The sequence below is a fragment of the Urocitellus parryii genome, chromosome 7 (assembly GCF_045843805.1).
Source record: "Urocitellus parryii isolate mUroPar1 chromosome 7, mUroPar1.hap1, whole genome shotgun sequence".
In the NCBI taxonomy this organism is placed as follows: Eukaryota; Metazoa; Chordata; class Mammalia; order Rodentia; family Sciuridae; genus Urocitellus; species Urocitellus parryii.
In genome coordinates, this window is record NC_135537.1 from 121,234,294 (window position 1) to 121,256,771 (window position 22,478).

At 42.1% G+C, this 22,478-nt stretch overlaps 1 protein-coding gene across 6 annotated transcripts in view; it reads left to right on the forward strand.

Moving 5' to 3' along the window:
- The first annotated feature begins 7,712 nt into the window (after nt 1–7,712).
- Specc1 (sperm antigen with calponin homology and coiled-coil domains 1) overlaps nt 7,713–22,478 on the forward strand; it is a 205,203-nt gene continuing 190,437 nt past the window's right edge. For all 6 annotated transcript variants that reach the window (XM_077800659.1, XM_026411353.2, XM_077800657.1 and 3 more), the window contains exon 1: nt 7,713–7,859. In XM_077800659.1, coding sequence (XP_077656785.1) covers nt 7,713–7,859 — 147 coding nt within the window. The remainder of the gene's footprint in view (nt 7,860–22,478) is intronic.

The following is a 22,478-nucleotide window of genomic DNA, read 5'->3' on the forward strand; positions in this document are numbered from 1 at the left end:
ACCTGCGCATGCCAGGTGAGCGCCCTACCGCTTGAGCCACATCCCCTGCCCTTGTTGCTGATCTTTAAGATCCATGACAACAGCTCCCTGGCAGATAGTCAGAAACATGAGAGATGATTGATATAAGAAAATACTGAACATTGTGCCTGCTTCTTTCGTGTGGATAAATATTATAAGAAAGTAGTGAAGAGTTTTTGAGCAGAGAGTGACTAATCGCAGCCCAAACTTCAGAATTCTGTCAGGAACACATAAAGAATGAGCCCCAGGCAGAACTTCAGTGCAAGCCTATTCTGGGACGTAGAGGGCTCCCACCCAAAGTGCTTCAAGGAGTTGGATTGGCCGATGTGGGAGGGGAATTTGAGAATGGTAACCTAAGGGCAGAGTCCAAAACGACTCTAAAGTTTGCAGTCTGGGAAAGTAAGAGAAAAGCTATGTTGGTGATAGCAATGGGAAGATTGAGGGGTAAGTCTAGTTATTGAGAGTCTGTTCTGGATCCTTCCACTAAGTCTGGCCATGAGGCCGCCCCCAGGAGGGCTTCCAGGCCAGGTGGCACACAGGTAAATGGACCGTCAAGGAGACCCTCCTGGACTTGGGTTGGGGAGGTTTTCTAGAGTGGAGAGACTTAAGGTCACTTTGGAAGTTGAGTGCTGAGCAGGTATCGTGGGCGTCCTCTGTTGGCTCCCCTACCATCTCTGTGCTCTGCTGGAGACACTGCCTCTATGCTCCATGTCTTGCTTTGGCTGGTCCACTGGAGGGAGAAGAGAATTAACTCCATTGAAAATTTTTTTTCTTCTGCTGCCTTCCCTAAGTCTCCGTAGTTGGTTGTGTTTTTGTACTAAAAGCCCAAACTCTGAATCCTGGGCCAGTTCCTTCTAGCTTCCCACTGCTTCCTCTACCTCTACCCCCTTGCAGAGCTAGGGATGATAAGGATCCCAGTCCTAGGGTTTTGCAAGCTTCCCCGTTGCTTCTCCAAAACCCTGCCCACACCCTTGTCAGCAGTTCCTCTCGGCAATCCTCAGGTGCCCAGAACTGGGACTGAATAAATAGGGCACAGGATGCTTCCATCGAAATAAATAGGAAAGTCTCTGGGTTTTCTTACAGTTTAGATTTTATTCTTTCTTCTTCTGCAGTAGATCCTTTTAAACTGTCCCCAAAGAAAGGGCTCTTGAAGAATTTTATTTCTGTCTCCTTTTTCTACTGCCTTGGCCCATTCACTTTTAAGTCTTTGATGTGAAGCCACATGATAGGTAAGGAAATAACTACTCATTAGTGGTCATTCAGCTCTTTGGGATACTGACCTCTTGGTTCAGCTTTAGAGACCTAAGGACATCATAGACCCGTGATTCTGGGTGCTTGGTCTCAATATAGCTGCCAGATTACAGCCTCTGTTTATGGCTTGTGTATCATATTTGTGAACCACCTCTGCTTCTGTTTCTTATTCCAGATTACACCCTATCCCTTGTGGGTTTCTGCCTGTGGCCGTGTGCCATAGTTTCTGTGAGTCCTTATTCCCCTCTCAGTGTTTATTTTCAGGTTTGAGGTAGTGTGATCCGTAACATACAAATGTCCTTTCTCAGTTAATTTTTGTTTGGTCCCTTTTTGATTCTCTTTCCCTTCTGGGGATGTCTGCAGAGGGGACCAGTGTGTTTTCGTTTGCAGTTTTTCTTCTGAGACCATAAGGAAATCTGTCCTTTTCCTTATTTACCAGGAAGCAATTTAGGGCTATTGGGAAAATTTTTTTTTCAACCCCAAGATCACAGGAAATAATCATCTTTAAAGAATTTCCTGTGGTCACCGGCTAAAGCCTGAGATTTCTTTGGCTCTTCCCTAACCAGATTTGGTGCAACAAGGTTTCCATGTTAAATGGGAAACTCTCCAGGCGCATTGTGTGTCCGTCCCTCTGTAACTCAGAGTCCCAGGACTCTCCTTCTTGCCCTACAGCAGTTTTTCAACTTCGTTGAGGCCACATATTTACTTATCATAGGACCGCTTCTTTGGTTCTATAGTTCCAGTTGCCTCTCTGGCTTCTACCCAGTAACACCCAAGGTATTACCACCATAAATGCCTTCACACTTTGCCATATGTCCCCCGCCAGACTTAGAACCACTACCTTCCAAGTGGTCAGTAGCAAACTCAACACATGTTCTAACAAGCTCTAGTTAGATATTTTCAACGTGCTGTTCACTAATATTCTATTTCCTGCCAAGTCCCATGGTAATTGAGCTATGTGCACATTCTTATTTTGTTAGTTCTCAGACTTGAATGCTTTAGCTTTCCGCTTCCTAATGCTTATTGTACTTGAAGCTGCAACCTGAATGCCTTCTCCCACTCTCACAGACTTGTCATTATTTTCTGATTATCCAGAATGGTTTCCCAATCACCTTCCAGTTTTCTTTGCCTTAAAAGGGAAATAAAACCAAGAGCCCCAAGATAATCCCCCAACACAGGCTGTGAAGGCGGAGATTCGGTAGCAAAATAACATGTTTTCAGGGAGCAGGAGACATATGCATGGGCTCTGACCTCCCCTGTGCCCAAGCACCTCATTGTATTCCTAAAATAGCTGTCCCCTGCCCCTTCCTTTCCTCCCTCCCCACCTCCCTCCCCTCTTTCTTTTCTACATTATACTGTACAATTTATGAGTTATAGCTTAAATGTTAGTCTTTTGCTATTTTGGATAGGAAAAGTTTGATAAGAAAATAAAATGTTTGACAAATTAAAAAATATATATATATCCCTGGGAATACCCTCTCTCTGCCCCTTTCTCTCCATTTTGTACTCTCTTTGGGGAATGGGTTTCCAGATTTAACAGTATTCCCTTGGATGATTTGATTTTTTGTGATGTCTATGAGGTTTTTAAGAAACACTTTTTGCCCCCACTGTTTTGTACTTGCCTAGGGACCATCTATTCATTTCATGTTATTAATTTGCATCCATTAGAAAATATTACTTAGGCAGCATCCCCACCTGTGTTTATCTTGCAGCAGCTGAGATTTGTTAGCAGTAGTTCTAATGACTGTAAGGCGTCTTCCCTCAGTGCTTATTGCCCTCTCTGCTTTCCCCCGTTCACGTTTCCAAATGAAAATAGATGGCTCTGTAAGAAGAGCATTTTCCTCACATTGAATGTCTGTCTGCCTCCTTCCCTCAATATTTAATTGATCTGTCACTGTGTGTTGTTGAGTTAATAAAGCAGAGAAGCCCTCCATTTAAAACAATCAACAATTTTGTCTAGAAAGCAGCTCATATATGCTAAGAGTCTTCTATGTGCCTGGCATTTGATTCCTACCTTCTCCTATAGGCATCACGGTTTTGTGAAGTCACTATTCAACTCCTCCTTTCTGGGTGAAGATATTGAGACTCACAGCGCTCAAAAAGCATGCCCAAGCTCACACAATCAAGCTGAAGCTGTGTCTGTTCCAGGTGCCTTTGATCCACAAGCCCTCATGCCTTGCCATGTGAACAGGGATTATCTAGAGAGGCCATACCCATCCTGGTGTTTAAGCACTCAGGTTTTGGAGCCAATGTAAACTAGGTTTGAATCTTGACTCGTCTGTCACTGCACCATTTATGTGATCAACTGGTTCCCTGTGCTGCAGAGCCAGGCCTAAGGGTGGTATCTGAGAAAAGAGTAGTAGGAGCAATGGGAAGTGGATTGGATGGAAACCTGGAGTCAACCAGGGGAGGGCTAAGAGGTATCAATGTTCCTTTAGGGCTGAAGGCATTGCTGCAGGGGGACAGAGAGCTGGGTTAACATGGTCCATGCTGTGCAGGCAGACAGCTCAGAGGTCATAGCTCTGTGTTCCAGAAAATCCCAGGACTGGGGGTGGGTACATCAGGGGAAAGAGAGAAGCCTCTAGAATATTTCAGTGGCATCACAAGGACACTGGTCGGAGCTGGGGTAGACAACAGGTGATGTTTAATAAGATCCTAAGACATGGAGCCTGGGAAGCAGGAAGCAAGACTTCCATTCAGTCTGATGGAGCACAGGGAGCAGCTCTTTTCCTCACACACCAATTCCCATCCTCTTGTCTGCACCGACCTGCATAGTCTATCACCTCTCCATAGCAGGTGTCATGAGGCCACTCCCAGGCATCCCATCCTGGGCATTTTCTCTTCTTGTGGGCATTTCTTCCTGGTTACAGTGAGTAGGACATTGATGATTCATTATCTCACATTATCAATTATGAAACAAAATGGGATTGGAAGGAAAGAATCTAGCTGATGTATGAACACAAGGCTGAATTCAAGGGAAAAAAAATGCTGGTAGAATGGAATGAAGGATACTCAGAAAATAGTGTGGGAAATAGGAGGGGTCCAGATGACAAGAGTTCATTGGGGACATTCATTTGGGAATAAGAGCTGAATTCAAGGGGATGGTAAAGAAAGGAGGGATATGACCAATGAAGTAACCTGCAGAGCTTTACTTCAGAGCAAGCAACTTGTCAGACTTGGAAAAATGATTGAGCATTTTTGGATGCACCATCCAGGGGTTCATGAGATCTGATGCCAGAGATTAAGAGAGGAGTTAAGATCTTCAAATTTTGACATGACCTGCCTGCCTCCCTCCTCTCCTTTCTTCCTTCCCTCTCTTCCTTTTCCTTCCTTCCTTGTTTTATACTTGGATTCCTGAAATGTTGGGGGAAAGACTGCAAAGATAATGTCCTGTCCCTTTTCTTGCTTTTTTTTTTTTAGTTGTAGTTGGACACAATACCTTTATTTCACTTATTTATTTTCATGTAGTGCTGAAGATCAAACCCAGGATCTTGCACGTGCAAGGTGAGCGCTCTACTGCTGAGCCACAACACCAACCCCAGCCCATTGCTGTGGGTTTTTTTTTAATATTTATTTTTTAGTTTTAGGTGGACACAACATTTTTATTTTTTATTTTTATGTGGTGCTGAGAATTGAATCCAGTGACTCATGCATGCCAGGCGAGCGCGCTACCACTTGAGCCACATCCTCAGCCCCCCATTGCTGTTTTTAAATCTTCATATTTTTTAAGCTCTTAGGGGAGAGTTTCAGGGGTTACCTGGGCAGATTTTGGAACACTTAGATGCCTTGCAAAATCGCCTTATGCGTTCCTAAAGTCATAGTCATTTGTAAGTAGTTCTTATCACCCATAAATGGTGGTGTTGATTGATGAAGCAGATATTTTATTTAAACCATCTCCCCAAGTCAGACTGATGGGTTGCTGTTGGGATCTGTACTCATTACTAATTTTCTTCATGAATCATTAAGGCTCTGTTAGTTTATTTTATCTCGGGAGGGAGTCCTAATGAAATTAGTTACTGAACAGGTCTTAACCTAGACATTCTTTTGCTGTTGCCGTGGAAACCAGCAACAAAAATTGTGGGTTGAGAAATAAAAATAATCATTGCTGAACATCAGTAAAATACAGGAGCAGCATGCTGCTTTTCTTATACGAGATTTTTTTTTTTTTAAATCATGATACCTGGAACCAGGCTGAGGTTCATAAGGTTCTGAGCTCATCATATCACTGAAATCACGTGTAGTTTTTCTCAGAAACATTATGGAAAGCAAATGACAAAGTCTTTACTATTAGAACAAAATATATTCCAGGCTTGTGTAATTATGTCAAAATGTATTCTACTGTCATGTAAAACTAAAAAGAACCCATTTTAAAAAAAAAAAAACATTTTCACCAGCGGTGGCATTCACAGGCTGACAATTGGACCCATGTCCCCAGCTAATCCCTTTGTTTAAATAGGAAGAAATAATGACTCTGGAGGAGAGAGGTATTGTCAGTTGAAATGTTCACTTCCAACCAAGAAAGGAGACAGGAGCATAAGGTGGCCTTGCCCAGCTAGACAAGTGCTCTACCACTGAGCTCTATCCCCAGCCTATGAGTATTTTTTTTTCTTTTTTTCCCCTTGGAACAGGGGCCCTTAACTACCAAGCCACATTCCCAGCCCTTTTTAATACTTTATTTAGTAACAGGGTCATGCTGAGTTGTTTAGATCCTTGATAAGTTTTTGAGGCTAGCTTTGAACTTGTGATCTCCTGCCTCAGCCTCTTGAGCTGCTGAGATTATAGTAGGCATGTACCACAGGGCCCAGCTCCCAGCTCCATGTAAATATATTTTTTTAAATATTTATTTTTTAATTGTAGTAGGAAACAATACCTTTATTTTATTTATCCATTCATATGCGGTGCTGAGAATCGAACCCAAGGCCCCACACGGGCTAGGCAAGCGCTCTACAGCTGAGCCACAACCCCAGCCCCATATGTAAGTGTTTTGTTTGTTTGCTTGTTTGTTTTTTAAAGAGAGAGAGAGAGAGAGAGAGAGAGAGAGAATTTTTTAATATTTATTTTTTAGTTTTTGGCAGACATAACATCTTTATTTGTATGTGGTGCTGGGGATCGAACCCGGGCCGCACGCATGCCAGGCAAGCGCGCTACCGCTTGAGCCACATCTCCAGCCCAATGTGAGTTTTTTTTAAAGTGCATTTTTTGTTGTTGTTTTTAGACATTGATGAACCTTTATTTTATTCATTTATTTGTATGTGGTGCTGAGAATCGAACCCAGTGCCTCATACATGCTAGGCAAAGGCTCTACCACTGAGCCAGAACCCCAGCCCTAAAGTGCATTTGTGATGTTTTTTCAAAGGATGCAGCACTTTGGTTTGGGTGCCCTGTGTCACACTCTTGGCCATTAGAGTTCACAGGGATGGGTAAAGGTAGGGTTGGAGCTGAAGAAGACCCTCAAGGGCATTTAATCCAGTCCTGTTACATTGCTGACAGAAGAAACAGAGGATGGGGAAAGGGGTGTGCCAGCTACTTCTGGCTCAGGAATAACAGATTAGGATGATTTTTAAAAATGATTGCCAGTGGAGAGACCCAGGCCACCCTCCCAGTCTCTCTGCATGTGAATGTCCCCCAAGAACTTTAGCAGCATCCTTCTACTTTGAACAATCTTTTAAAATATTTTTTTAGATGTTGATGGACCTTTATTTGATTCATTTATTTATACATGGTGCTGAGAATCGAGCCCAGGGCCTCACACATGCTAGGCAAGTGCTCTTACTACTGAGCCACAACTCCAGCCCCTGAACAATTTTTATTTCATAAAATAATTCAGTCAGAGCAGCAGCTCTGCCCCGTAATGTCAAATCTGACCAATTAAAATAGGCTTTATTAATTTTTAAATGATAGCCATTTTTATCCAAAAGAAGAAAAAAAGAGTCATTTTATGCTTCCATGAAATCTAACTTTCAAGTAATTCATTTATGTCTATTTAAAAATTAGGTTGGTTATTCCTCTGCCAGCCCTAAAGCTGCAAATCTTCTGGCTGTTTCCTGGTTTGATTCTTGCTGCCCTGTTTTTTTTTTTTTGTTTTTTTTTTTTTTTTTGTGTGTGTGTGTGTGTGTAAACCTGGTACATTACTGTGTTAGGTGTCTCTGATGGATAACAAGCTATTAATTTGCCAAAAAGTAATGTCAGAGTATCATTAAATAGTACATGTTTCAATAATTTGGTAAAGTCTGTTTTAGAGTTGTAAAACTTATCCTAATACAAAGGTGTCATCTTAGGAATAAGTTTTCTGTTTCGGGCCAACTCTTAAGCACTCATTCTCTGTGACAGCAGTTGAGAGGGGTAAAGCTTGACCACGTCACTTGGCAGGTTTAAGTTATGGAGATACATGTTTTCCTTTTCTGCTCTTCTACAGAAAGACAGTCCCCTGCCCTAGGACAAACATGAGGAGCGCAGCCAAGCCCTGGAGTCCTGTCGTCAAAGCCGGGAGCCATGGCCCCGAACGTGCACGGCCCCTTCCTACAGCTTCTTCTGGCATGAGGAGTTCTAAATCTTCAACCTCCTTGGCTTTTGAGTCCCGGCTCAGCAAGGTAGAGACTAAGATGCCCAGGACGGGGCTGTGGTGATTCTTGATGCCCAGATTGGGAGGATTGAAGAGGGTAGTTGGCAAACCAGTGAGCTTTCAGGACTGGGAAACAGGCTCCTAAGGAAGAGCCCCAGAGTATGGAGCACCCTAGAGCTGGGGTGGTATGGGGATGAGAAAGGAAATCTAAGAGATGTTTAACACAAAAATAGGGTCTTCTGCCCTGAATGATGTGGACTCTAGGCAGTTTTGCCCCATCGTGTCCCTGGATGAGGTTCAAGATCACTCATAATCTTCCCAACCCTGACAATCCAGTCATTCTCTATCCTCCTCTCTTCTCTCTGTATCTCTCTCTGTCTCTTGGCCAATCAACACTGTTTATCATGTCCTCCCTCAGGTGAGACATTCTTCCCTCATTTTCTCCTTCCTCTTCATCCCCATTCATCTCTAATATTAGATGGGTCCACAGTACAGACTTTGCACTCACCTGTTTTTCAGCTGCATTCATTCTCTATATCAGAGATTCTCCACACGCCATACCTGACACCTCCTTGGGTGTTCTGAGATGAAATTCATAGACCGTTTCACTTACCTGCAAGCAGATGTTTGCAAAATCAATATAGTATCCAGACTCTCGTATAAAAGGAAAAGTATTCAATGACTTGTATTTCCATCTGCAAATGCCTGAGCATGACTGTGCAAAAGAACCAAGCTGCTCCGGAGAGCTCATGGATGTGAAAGTGACGATGTAGTCTGACTCAGGCGTGTGTCAATGACAGATGATTGTTTTGAAACAGTGAATGCTCTTGGTGAAATTCTGAGCCAAACATAGTGCGGTCTTCTTTTGTTTTATTATGATGGTTGTATTCTTAGAAAGTTCAGTGTGTCACTGGGTGTGGTGGCACACTCCTGTAATCCCAGTGACTCAGAGGCTGAGGCGGGAGGATCTCAAGTTCAAGACCAGCCTCAGCAACCTAGTGAGACCCTGTCTCAACCTAAAAATAAGTAAAAAGGGCTGGGAATGTAACTCAGTGGCAGAGCACCCCTAGGTTCAACCCCAAGTGCTACAAAAAGGAAAAAAAAAAAGAAAGTTCAGCATGTCTTAAGGATTGTGCAACAAGTACATTGCCTTTATTTATAAAATGAAAGTAGATGTTAGGACTGAATGATAAGAAAAAGGTGTTACACCTATGTGGATGTCACAGAATCTGTGAAAATTGCATGGGTGGTAGGGAAATAAATTTTGCCAACTTGTCACATGCATTGTAGGACATCTAGATTTCCCATCCTGTCACCCATTATCAGTAGCATCTCCATCATGGTGACATGCAAAAATGTACCTCATATTTCCAACATTTCCCAGGACAGCATTATCCCTATGGAGAACTATTTTTCTAGGTGACAGTGAGTGTTATTTTGGCTTTTAACACTGTATGTGGATGACATCCAAATTTCCATCTCCAGCCAGGACCCCTATTATAGCCTCTGTGACATTGCCTCTTGGAAATCTAAATGTTGCCTCTGGGATAACATGTCCAAAATTGCATCTTTTTTTTTTTTTTTGAGGGGGGGTTACCAGGGATTGAACTCAGGGGCACTCGACCACTGAGCCACATCTCCAGTCCTATTTTGTATTTTATTTAGAGACAGGGTCTCACCGAGTTGCTTAGTGCCTCACTTTTGCTGAGGCTGGCTTTGAACTCATGATCCTGCTGTCTCAGCCTCTGGAGCCACTGGGATTATAGGCGTAGGCCACCATGCTGGGCTCAAAATTGAATCTTGATTCCTTTTATTCCATCTCCCCCATCCCTCAACTCTCCTTCAAATCTTCCCTTTTGAGTTAACAGCAACACCATCCTTTTGATTGCTCACACACATGATCTTCTCTAGTGTCCCATGATGGATCAGTGAAATGCCATCACTTCTGCTTAAAAATACATGTCAGCTGCAACCTCTTTATACCAATTGTGACCTGCCATCCATCCACCTTTTCTTGTCCTGGCTTTCCTAAACTCTGCTTTCCTCTCTATGCTCTATCTTCTGTTTTCGGCAGAAGTCAGAGTGGTCCTTTTAGCACAAAAGTCACGTCATGACATGTCACTTCTCTGCTTAAAACTCTCTAGGGCTCTCTCCATTCACTCAGAGTCACTGAGGTGTTCTCAAAGACCTGACCCCATTTCTTCTCAAACACTGTCATTTTCTTCCATAGCTTTGACCACAATTTCCTAGTGACTAGGACAACTGTCCCTTACACATGCCAGTCACACTCTTGCAGCAGCATGTTTGTGTTGACGATTGCCTCTACCAGGAAGGTGCATTATCAGAGGTGTCATCCTTGATCATTGTATTCAAAGTGCCCCTTAGCTTCCATCCGCCCTCCTTATCCTGCCTTATTTTCCCTCTTGACTCTTATACCATTGCATACATTTGCTTATTTAATGTTTGTCTCCCTGTGACTGAACCCCAGGATGGCAGGAATTATCTGCTATTTTGTTGTTTGCAGCTCTCTGACCCTAGTGCTAAGAAAAGTTACTGGCTGGGGCTAGGGTTGTGGCTCAGTGGTAGAGCCTACCATGCATGAAGCACTGGGTTCAATCTTTAGCACCAATAAAAATAAAAAATACAGATATAGTGTCCACCTAAAACTAACTAACTAAATAAATAAATAACATTTTAAAAAAAGAAAAGTTACTAGCTACCTGGTGGGCTCAGAGTTTTTGATGAATACCCATGTCCCCCTGTTCTTCTGGGAGCAGAAGCCTGGTGGAATAGAGAAGTTTGGTGTTGGTCAGAGCAGCCTGATGTGGAAACTTGGTTCTCCCACATTCCAGCTGTGAGATCTCAGAGAAACCATGGAACCATCCTAAGCTTCTGCTTTCTTGACTTTGAGAGGAAGGTAATACCTTAGTTGCCATGAGGAGTAAATTGACTTAAAGTGTTTGTCACATAATTTTATTATTCTATTATCGAGGACTCAACCTCATTTCCATTTATTTTGTTTTTATTATCTTTCACCTAATATCACATTTTAGATTTTTAAATGAATGCATATATTCTATCAATAATAGATCATTAGAACTACTTCTGGAATACATTGAAATATTTTTTATAAAAAGCATGAAAAAAATAATAAATCCTGATATGCAGGAGTGTTTCATCAGGATAGCGAGATGTTGGCCACTTCTGACATCAGGAGGTTCGTGTTTTGGAAACTTGTTTCACAGGGAAAATGTCAGAGGAAAGCACGGTTCATGTTAGAGGATTTCTATTCTCCATATTCCTGGGATCTCATGTTGTGATTCTAGAGAATGACAAGACTTGAGGGAAGGAGTAGCAGAAGGAATTGGACCATGCCTACTCCTTTATCCCCTTTTGCTCTGACAATCTCCTTTCCCCTTACATTGGTGGGTAGATGATGAGAACTAAAAATCTAGAGAAGAGAAGAGAAAATGAGGAAATGGTGAGGTCAGAAAATAAGTAGATTTCCTTCCCCTAAAAGTTTACTGCAAAAACTTACAAGCAGATAGAGATATGGAATCATACAGAAAACACTCACGTACCACTGCCTGGACTCCATGGTGGACATCATACTTATTCCATTTGCTTTACAGTAAATGGATACATATGGTTTTAATGGATCAAAATAGGAAAAGTGAAAGAAGTCCACCAAAAATACTCAACTTCAATACCGGCTGAACTGTGGGAGCAGTGGCAGAACAAAGCATGGACAACAAGATCAGCAGGATGGGGAATGGGGGTGTATATCATTCTCACTGTACTCAAGCACCTAGAGTACTCTGATTCACCCCATCCTGGCCATTTAGAAGACCCAGGTCTATGTACCAGGGCTAACTGGGTTGCATACTACGAAACAGTGGCTTGAGCTTGCTCCAGCTGAGAGAAATCTAGTCATCCTTGCTACTCCTAGGGGATTTGTTCCAGAACTCCCCACAGACAACAACATCCAAGAATGATCAAGTGCCCTAGTATGTCATGGTGTAGAATTTGCATATAACCTATTCATATCTTCCTATAAACTCTAACTCATCTCTAGATTATTTGTAACACTTAATATAATATAAATGTTATGAAAATAGATGTTATACTATACTGTTTAGAGAATAATGACAAGGAAAAGTCTGTGCATGTTCAGTATAGATGCATTTTTTTTGTGTGTGTGTGGTGCTGCAGATTGAACCCAGGGCCTTATGCATGCGAGGCAAGCCCTCTACCAACTGAGCTTTATCCCCAAACTCAGAATATTTTTTATTGGAGGTTGGCTGTATCTGAGGATATGCACCTGAGGATCTGGAGGGCCTAAGGCTTCCACGTCACTGTGGGGACAAGGGTGTAAGGCTGGACCAAGCGCAGGCCACTCTCTCTGTTGTATGTCTCTACTTAACTCTGCCCCTTTATTTCTATGATGCCCACTGACACCCAGCATCCTCTCACATGGGGATGAAGCATGGTGGTCAGCATGCTGTGACTCCTACATCTCTTAGAAGCCTTGGCCACTTTTTTGCTCATTCCTACTTATTTAAAACAACAATAAAAAAGTCAAACAAGAAGCAAAGACCTGTTCAGTTTCTTTTTGGTTTTTGGTTTTGTTTTTGGCCAGGTGTGGTCCAGCATTGACCTTGTGCAGCCTGCTGGGGTCAAGGGATCAGGGCTTGGTGTTGGAGCAGCCTTAATCCTCCCAAAGAATTCAGCTGTGGTTAGGAAAGCAGTTTTATAGTGTGGTTGTGTTGTATGAGGCTTGGGGACCCAGTCTTCTGTAATCATTCTTACAAAATGCTGTAAATATGGTAGCCATTAACCACCTGGAACAAATTGGAGCCCTTGAAATGTGGCTAGTCAAAATTGGGATGTGCCCTATATGTAAAAATACACACCAGATTTGAAGAGTTAATGCTAAAAAATGAAGAATGTCTCGCTAATATTCATCCATGTACCATGTAACAACATTTCAATCAGTGACACACACGTATACTGATGATGCCATCAGATTACAATGGAGCTGAAGAATTCCTTTGGCTTAGTGATGTCATAGGACAATGCATTATTCATGTGTTAATATGTTTGTGTGACTGTGATGCCAGTTGCATAAAAGAATAGCATGTACAATTATGTACAGTACGTAAAAATGAATAATGATATAAGAAACTATGTTACTGGGCTGGGGATGTGGCTCAAGCAGTAGTGCACTCGCCTGGCTTGCGTGAAGCCCTGGGTTCAATCCTCAGCACCACATAAAAATAAAATAAAGATGTTGTGTCCACCAAAAAACTTAAAAAAATAAATATTAAAAAATTCTCTCTCTTTAAAAAATAAAAAGAAAGAAACTATGTTACTGGTTTATAAACTTACTATACTGTACTTTTCATCATTATTTTGGAGGGTACTTCTATTTATAAAGAAAAAATTTGCCATAAAACTGCTATGTGATCTAGCAGCAGCCTCATGATTACCGTGCCTCTTGATTGCATCAACTTCTCTTGTGCTTGATTTATTTTATTTTTTTTTTTTTAGGTAATAATGATGTTTAATGTAGTTTCATCAAGATTAACAAATACACCATTTTTTATAGTCAATTTATTTATTTATTTATTTATTTTTTAATGTTGGTTGTTCAAAACATTACATAGTTCTTGATATATCATATTTCACATTTTGATTCAAGCGGGTTATGAACTCCCATTTTACCCCGTATACAGCTTGCAGAATCACATCAGTTACACTTCATTGCTTTACATATTGATAAACTCATGTCTGTTGTATTCTGCTGCCTTTCCTATCCTCTACTATCCCCCCTCCCCTCCCCTCCCCTCTTCTTTCTTTACCCCCACTACTGTAATTCATTCCTCCCCCTTGTACTGTTTTTCCCTTTCCCCTCACTTCCTCTTGTATGTAATTTTGTATAGCCCTGAGGGTCTCCTTCCATTTCCATGCAATTTCCCTTCTCTCTCCCTTTCCCTCCCACCTCTCATCCTTGTTTAATGTTGGTCTTCTTCTCGTGCTCTTCTTCCCTAGTCTGTTCTTAGTTACTCTCCTTATATCAAAGGAGACATTTGGCATTTGTTTTTTAGGGCTTGGCTCTTGTGCTTGATTTAATCTCATGTTGTTTTGCTCAGCACAGTGAAGGATATGAAATTAATAAAGCCCCAGAAACAGTAGGGCCTGGGAGAAGGGAGGGAGAGACAGAAACTTTGAAGGTGGAAGTCCCTGTGAAATGGGATCCCTTCCCTAATCAAATCCCTTCCCAGTGATAGCAAACTGCCCATCAGTCTTGCCTCCGTGACAAGATGAAGACCTCCGGAGGTCAGGATGGGCATTGGACTCTGAACTTTGAACCCTCCTCCTGCAGAGTAAAAACACTGCCTAGTACAAACCATGCCCAGTAAAAACAAGATCCAGGTGCTTGCAACCTTTTGCCCACAAGCTGTTAAAGTCTTCAAGGGTTAAGTCTCCCCAACATAACCTATATTAACCCAGATTTCTCCTGTAACCATGGCCATTTTCTGACCAGAAAGTGCACCCACCTGATGCACAACTTTGATGCTGAATAAAGGCTTTGCTGGTCCATGAAGTCTGTACCCAGCTCAGTCATTTTGTGCTAACTCTGCCCTAGGAGTAATAGGCTAATATATATATATATATATATATCTCCTATAGCCTGGGTGTATAATAGGCTACACCACCTGGGTTTATAGAAGCACACTTTATGTTGTTCTCACAATGACAAAATTGCCTAACAACGCATTTTCAGAATATATCCTATCATTGACACAGGACTCTATTTTACTTTGATTGCATGTTGATAATATTTTGCTTAGATTTGGGTAAAGAAAATATATTATTAAAATTCTTTTATCTGTTTCAGTTTACTTCTTTTTTTTTCCTTAACCAGGCATTGAACTCATGGGCACTCAACTACTGAGGCACATCCCCAGCCCTTCTTGTATTTTATTTAGAGACAAGGTCTCACTGAGTTACTTAGTGCCTTGCTACTAATACTTCAGTTTTCTTCTTCTTCTTCTTCTTCTTCTTCTTCTTCTTCTTCTTCTTCTTCTTCTTCTTCTTCTTCTCCTTCTCCTTCTCCTTCTCCTTCTCCTTCTCCTTCTCCTTCTTCTTCGGCACGGGGGACTAAACCCAGGAATGCTTAACCACTGAGCCACATCCCCAGCCCTTTTTCTATATTTTAGTAGAGAGAAAGTCTAGCTGAGTTGCTAAATGCCTTGCTAAGTTGCTGAAACTGGTTTTGAACTTGTGATTCTCCTACCCCAGCCTTCCAAGCTGCTAGAATTACAGGTGTGCACCACTGCACCTGGCTTCGGTTTACTTCTTAATGTGGCCACCACACAATATAAAATTATGCCTCATATTTCCGTGGACAGTGCTGCACTAAAACTTTGGTTCTCTGGGCTGGGGTTGTGGCTCGGCGATAGAGTGCTCACTTAGCACGTGCGAGGCCCTGGGTTCCATCCTCAGCACCACATAAAAAATAAATAAATAAAACAAAGGTATTGTGTCTAACTACAACTGAAAAATAAATATTAAAAAAAAAACTTTGGTTCTCAAAGTGTGGTCTCTAGATCAGAAGATCAGCATTTCCTGGGAACTTGGTAGAAAAGCAAATTCTTGGGCCCTACCCTAGACCTAGTAAATCAGAAACATGGTAGTTGATGGTGGGTTTATGAGAGAGAATTTTACTATTTATTTTTTTAGTTTTCGGTGGACACAACATCTTTGGTTTTTTTTTTTTTTTTATTGTTGGTCGTTCAAAATATTACATAGTTCTTAATACATCATATTTCACAGTTTGATTCAAGTGGGTTATGAACTCCCAATTTTACCCCGTATACAGATTGCTGTATCACATCAGTTACCCTTCCATTGATTGACATATTGCCTTTCTCGTGTCTGATGTATTCTGCTGTCTGTCCTATTCTCTACTATCCCCCCTCCCCTCCCCTCCCCTCCCCTCCCCTCCCCTCCCCTCCCCTCCCCTTTTCTCTCCCCTCCCCTCCCCTTTTCTCTCCCCTCCCCTCCCCTTTTCTCTCCCCTCCCCTCCCCTTTTCTCTCTCTACCCCTTCTACTGTAAATCATTTCTTCCATTTGTATTATCTTGTCTTACCCCTCCTTTCCTCTTATATGTCATTTTTGTATAACCCTGAGGATCGCCTTCCATTTCCATGCGATTTCCCTTCTCACTCCCTTTCCCTCCCACCTCTCATCCCTGACACAACATCTTTGTATGTGGTGCTGAGGATCGAACCAGAGCCTCACGCATGCCAGGCGAGAGCGCTACCGCTTGAGCCACATCCCTACCCCTGATGGTGGGTTTAAAGAGAGGTGAAGTCAGCAATCTCATTTCAACAAACCCTCCCCAGAATTCTGGTGCCTGCTCACATTTGAGGACCACTGTGCAATCATAACATGTCATCTCCTTCTGAAGACCAGATTACACTATCGCTGATGATTTTAGAACTTTGGGTTTTCCCCTCATCTTCGTGAAATTCAGAGGACTTTCTTAATTTCTTTAATCTGTGAGGTATTTAAACTTTTTTCCTTTTGCAAGCTTTCATGTGCAGGTGCTCAGCAGCTTAAGTATCAGTGAAACCATTAGCAAAAATACCTTTTCAACCTATCAAAGCCACACCAAAGCACAGAACCTTTGTAGGGATCTTCTATAACAAACCAGAAACCTTGGGTGGTGCTGGTGCTGTTGTGTGACCAGGAATTAGAGCCAAAAAAATGCAGCCATGAATAGAGATAGGTCACAAATCAGTAACTGAGACAAGGGGCTTTTCCTATTTGATGTTGCATCCAAAAAAGAGTAGTGATAGAATAAGTAGCTTCAGCTGTTTTTTTTTTTTTTCCTGAGGACAGGTAGGATCACTTTGTAGTATGTGTGCTGTACCTCCCAGTCTTTCTCTCATGGAAGATGCAGGGGAAATAAAATGCTCTCTTTAAAAACTCTGCTGGCTGGGGGTGTAGCTCAGTGGTACAGCATGTACATGAGGCCCTGGTTCCATTCCTAGCAATGCAAAACTAAAACAAGACCTTTGCCTCTCTGCAAACTAACTCTGCTACGTGATGAGGAGGTACTACATTGGCCTGTAGCACATCTTTTTTTATCCTGCTTCCTAAGAAGGATAGCATGAGATCTGTGTATGGTACAGAGTGGCATCTCAGATCCAAGAAGCAGAGAAGCGGGTATCGCTGGCAGAAAAGAAACTCAAAAGTGGTCTTCCAAGCTAGCATTGCACTGGTAACTAAAGTATCAATACTTTTAAGAGCAGCTATTATTTGTGGCACAATGGGTGGTTAGCTAAGGTGTTTTATATACTTAATTTCCAATTCTCACAATACTTTTGTAAAGTATCTGGTATCCTTGACTATATTAGTTCATTTTCTGTTACTGTAATGAAATACCTGAGGCTCTGGGTAACTTTATAAAGAGGTTTATTTTTTTAATTCACAGTTCTAGAGATTCAAGGTCATGGCATTGACATCAAGTGGGCATTGGAGAGGGCTTTGTGATGAATGGCATCACAGTGGTGGGAATACAAGAGAAAGAGACAAGAGAGAGAAAGAGAATACTTGGTAGGACAGAAAGCTAAAGCGCAGAGTAGGACCAATAATGACCTCTTACTAGGCCCCACCTCTTAAAGGAGCCTCCACCTATTAACAAGGGACCAAACTTCCAACACAGGAACCCTTGGGGAATACCAAACTGCATCTAAACCATAGCACTAGCCAGGTATATCATAAGCAGGCACACTGTATGATGTTATTGAAGCGTTATTGAATGGATTTAACATAAGAGCTGAGCTTCAGAGAAGTTAATGATTTGCTTGATGTTCTACTGTGCACTCTGGAATCTCCATCACATTGCTTTAACGTTTTCCTAAAAATATTCCCTTCTTATTATCCTTGGCTTAATTTGAAATCAGTTTGTATAGAGTAACAATAGTATAAAAATAATAATGTTAATTTTATTTCATGGTTATTATAGCTGACTTCTGTTGAAGGCATACTATGAGTTAGACACAGTTATTTAAGCACATTGGGTGGGTAATTCCTCTAATCCTCAAAACAACACTATGAGGTAGGCACCATTATTATATCTATTTAGAGGGTAAAGAAACCAAAGCACAGAAAGGTGAAGTGATTTGCCTACCGTCACATAGTTGGCAACTGGCAGAGCCAGGATCACGTCCAGGTCATCTGGATTTCCAGCCCAGGCCCTTGGCCACTAAACTGTGGGACCATGGCGACATGACAATTTTCCTTCTAGCCCTGTGAATGGGGGGAAGGGACTTAGCCACTGAGTCACATCCCCAGCCCTTTTTGTACTTTATTAGAGACAGTGTCTTACTGAGTTGCTTAGGGCCTCACTGAATTGCTGAGGCTGGCTTTGAACTTGCGATCCTCCTTCCTTGGCCTCCCTAGTTGCTGGGAATATAGGTGTGCACCAATGCACCCAGCTCCCATTGCTTTTCAAACTGGTGATGTTGTGGAAAAAATATGGGACTCGGAAACAGAGTCCTGGGTTCAAATTCCAGCTCCACTGCACTTATATAGTCTTGAGCAACTTACTTAATGTTTCCTAACATGCAGCATCATAGAGTTGTGCTGGAATGAGAAGGAACATGCAGGTAAACGACCTGGAAGAATCAACAAGTGCCCACTGTGCTGAGCTGCCATGGCCGGCTCCCTTCCACCTACTTATACTGTTAATTCTATCCCTAAACCTGAATGTAGTCTTACCTGCCCTGATCTTCAAAATAGACTCTGCCTTAACTTGGCCTCCCATTAGGTGGATCTGCCCACCCTCTCTCTACTTCTCTGCCTCCATTTGCCCCTTGCTCACAGAGGGGGCTCTCCAGTGCAGATCCAGCTGTGCTGCCTGATGTTCTACACACATGGGTGGTCCTGACTTCTACTGATTCAGATCTGAATCCTCTACCATTGCACCTGGGGCAGTGGGGGAGCCGAGAATCCCAGCCCTCTCTCCAGGGACTATTGGAATAAGCACCTCTTGTTCTCTGGCACCCACCTGCTCCCTCCAGAATGCTTCACACCCAGTCAATAGTACTTTTTCAGTAAACACTTAGCTGAAGTATAGTGTCTAGGTGGATCAGAAAAGTTCTCGGCCCCTAGAGAAGCAGCCCTGGCACAGTAACAAGGAGGGAAGAAGAGGGGTGTCTTCGGAGCTCTCTGCCCTGCCATTCTCCCCCTTGGCTTCTGTATGCGCATGTATAGGACCACTCCAGGCTGCCTAAGAACACAGTGTTCCAGAAGCATCCTCCTTTCTTTCCCCAGGACCTGTCTTTCCCTGCCCACTTCTTCCTGGTATGCAAATCTGAACCTTATCTAGTTTCAGGATTCCTTGAAAGGCAAACAGGTTAAATGAGATAGATGTAAAAGGCTATTCAGTGGCCAAAATCTCCTTGAACGTTGACAGTATTCGCAACAGCTGATTTTGTAGCTAGCCTCCATATTCCAAAGACCTCATTAGGTGTGGAGGAGATGGCTTGAGCAGAAAGAGGAGACAGAGGGAAGGCCAAGAGAGGAAGCTTCTCAGGATCTTTCTCTTCCCTCTCTCACATTCTTTTAGGTGTGAAATATTCTTTATTTAGGTCCTAGGTGGTTAGTAAGGGCATTTTCATGTTTATCTATGCTGTGAATTTAAAGTGTTTTGAGACCAACAGTCAAAATTCAACGTGTTTGAAGCAGAGGTTATATTTAACCAGTTACTTCAGTATTTGGGGATGTATTAATAATAATATCCACCGATACTTGTTGTGTTCTTAATTTGGTGCTTAATTAAGGGCACAATCATAGAACTAGGATGATTATTTTCTCTATTTTAGAATTGGGGGACTAAAAAACAGTTCCTCTAGTTACATAGGTAGGAAAGAGCAGGGCAGGATCTGTCCCTAGCAGCCTGTCTCTACAGCCTGGTTGCACAGCCCTTACCAACCCTGAGCTGCCTCCTTCCCATGTGCTTGCTGGGAAGCTGGCATATAGAGATTCCATATCCTGGGTCCCCTATTGCATCCCCCACTCCCTTCCTGCCTTGCCCCAAACAAAATGCTATATCTTAGAGTTGAATGCAGGAGGTCTCAGTTCTCCCACCACTAACTGTGCACTTGAACCCTCCAGTCCTGAGTCTGGTGCTTCGGCCACCTGAGCATTTCTCCTGATCACTGTTATTTCTACAACCCCCATTGCAATTCTTATGATCACCCTCACTTCCTTTATTGCTGGGCCAGGCCATCTTACCATGCAAGTCTTCCCCCTGATTGCCAACTCCTGTTTTCTGTTGCCTCAGCTTGGCATCTCCTCAAGACCCCACATCTTCAGGACCCAACCCATACAGAAGAAGGGATAGAGTGTCCCAGGGTGTGGTTGGGGTGGAGGCTGAAGTGGTTTTATTTCTACCCCAATGGAAGTGCTCTGGTTTGTGGAAGCCCTGTTCTGATTTGAAGGTTGAGCACTTGCCCTCTAGGCCTTTTGCTAAAGGGTTTGATAATTCCGTGCTTCAAGTCAGACTGAACTGATTTCAACCATGTCGGCCAATGAGAGGAAAGTAGAACTAAGTGCAGACCCTTTGCACTCTTGCTTTGAGTATTCCCTTAACTACAATGATTTCCACTTTTCATTTGAGGTGTCCCCTTGAGAATTTTTAAAAGTATGAGATCAGAATTGATTTCCTTTGGGAACCAGGGATGCACTTGGTCATGATTCTTGGCAGAGTGAAAAATAAGTTCATTTATATTTTCCTATCGGGAGAAAGCTGCTGACATTATAGACTGTGGCCATTTAATATCGAACACATATACTGACAATCTGATGGATGGTTTGAGAGGTTGGAAATCTTGAGCAAAGAAACACCTTTTACTCTGAGACGGGAAGTGGGAAGACAATTCTGGAGTCCCTAAAAAAGGGCAATAGTGCAACTTCTGTGACAACCTCAGGTGCCATATTTATCCAGTTGCTCAACCAGGGATTATGCTGTTGTCTAAAAAATTTGATCATCTACTAAATGAAAGTCGTTCTTTTAATATTATTTGATTTTTAAATTATTTTTTTTAATATTTATTTTTTAGTTTTCGGCAGACACAACATCTTTGTTTGTATGTGGTGCTGAGGATCGAACCAGGGCCACATGCATGCTAGGCGAGCGCACTACGGCTTGAGCCAAATCCCCAGCCCGATTTTTAAATTATTAATTTGTTTTAAAATCTTGACCAGGGTTGTTTGGCTAATATTAAGTCTTTAAATAATGTCCCCCAACCCTTTTTTTTATTTGTTTTCTTTTGGTGGTACAAGGGTTTGATCCCAGGGGTACTTTATCACTAAGCCACATCCCCAGATCTTTTTATTTTTTTATTTTTTATTTTGAGACAGAGTCTTAATAAGTTGTTGAGGCTAGTGTTGAACTTGCAATCCTCCTGCCTTAGCCTCTCAAGTTGCTAGGATTACTGGCAAGGTCCTCTTTTTAAAATGAAGTATGTGGGCTGGGTGGGGTGGTGCACCATCCAGTGGCTTGGGAGGCTGAGGCAGGAGGATCACGAGTTCAAATCCAGTCTCAGCAACAGCAAGGCACTAAGCAACTCAGTGAGACCCTGTCTCTAAATAAAATGCAAAAAAGGGCTGGGATGTGACTCAGTGGTCGAGTGCCCCTGAGTTCAATCATTGATACAAAAAAAGAAAGTATGTTTTTCTTTTTTAATGAATAGAGTTTCAGTTTGAGATGACTGCAGATGGTGATGGCCATAGAACATTATGACTATATTTAATGTCACTGAATTGTTCACCTAAAATGATTAAAATAGTAAATTTTATGTTAGGCTCATTTTGCCAAAATAAATTTTTTTAAAAAAATTAAAACAAAAGTACGTTAATATTTGTAGGAATGGGACCAGTACTTTGCTTCAAATTGCAACCACCTCCACCCCAATTTACTCTTCTCTCTCTCTCTCTCTCTCTCTCTCTCTCTCTTTCTTTGCAGTGCTGAGAATGAAATTCAGGGTCTTGTGCATCCTGCTCAAGTATTCTACCATTGAACTAAATTCCCAATCTCTTTTTCTTTTTTTAAAAATATTTTTATTAATTGTTCATGGACCTTTATATTATTTACTTATTTATATGTGGTACTGAGAATCGAACCCAGTGCCTCGCACATGCTAGACAAACACTCTACCACTGAGCCACAACCCCTGCCCCCTTTTTCTTTCTTTTTTTCAAATATTTATTTTTTTAGTTGTAGTTGGACTAAATATCTTTATTTTATTTATTTTAATATGGTGCTGAGGATCGAACCCAGAGCCTTGCACGAGCTAGGCGAGCTCTCTACCGCTGAGCCACAATCCCAGCCCCACCTTTTTTCTTTTTTAATGAAGCACAGCATACTACAGTAAGTGCAAAGTGCATACATCATGATCTTAGTTATTCAGTTCACTGGATATTTATACAAGTTCATACTCAGATAACCACCACCCAATGTATATGTGGATGTTCCAGCACCCAAAAGGTTCCTTCTTATATCTAAGTTCCCCAGATAGAACCTCTGTTCTGACCTCTGTTGCCATCAATTGACTTTGCCATTCTTAGA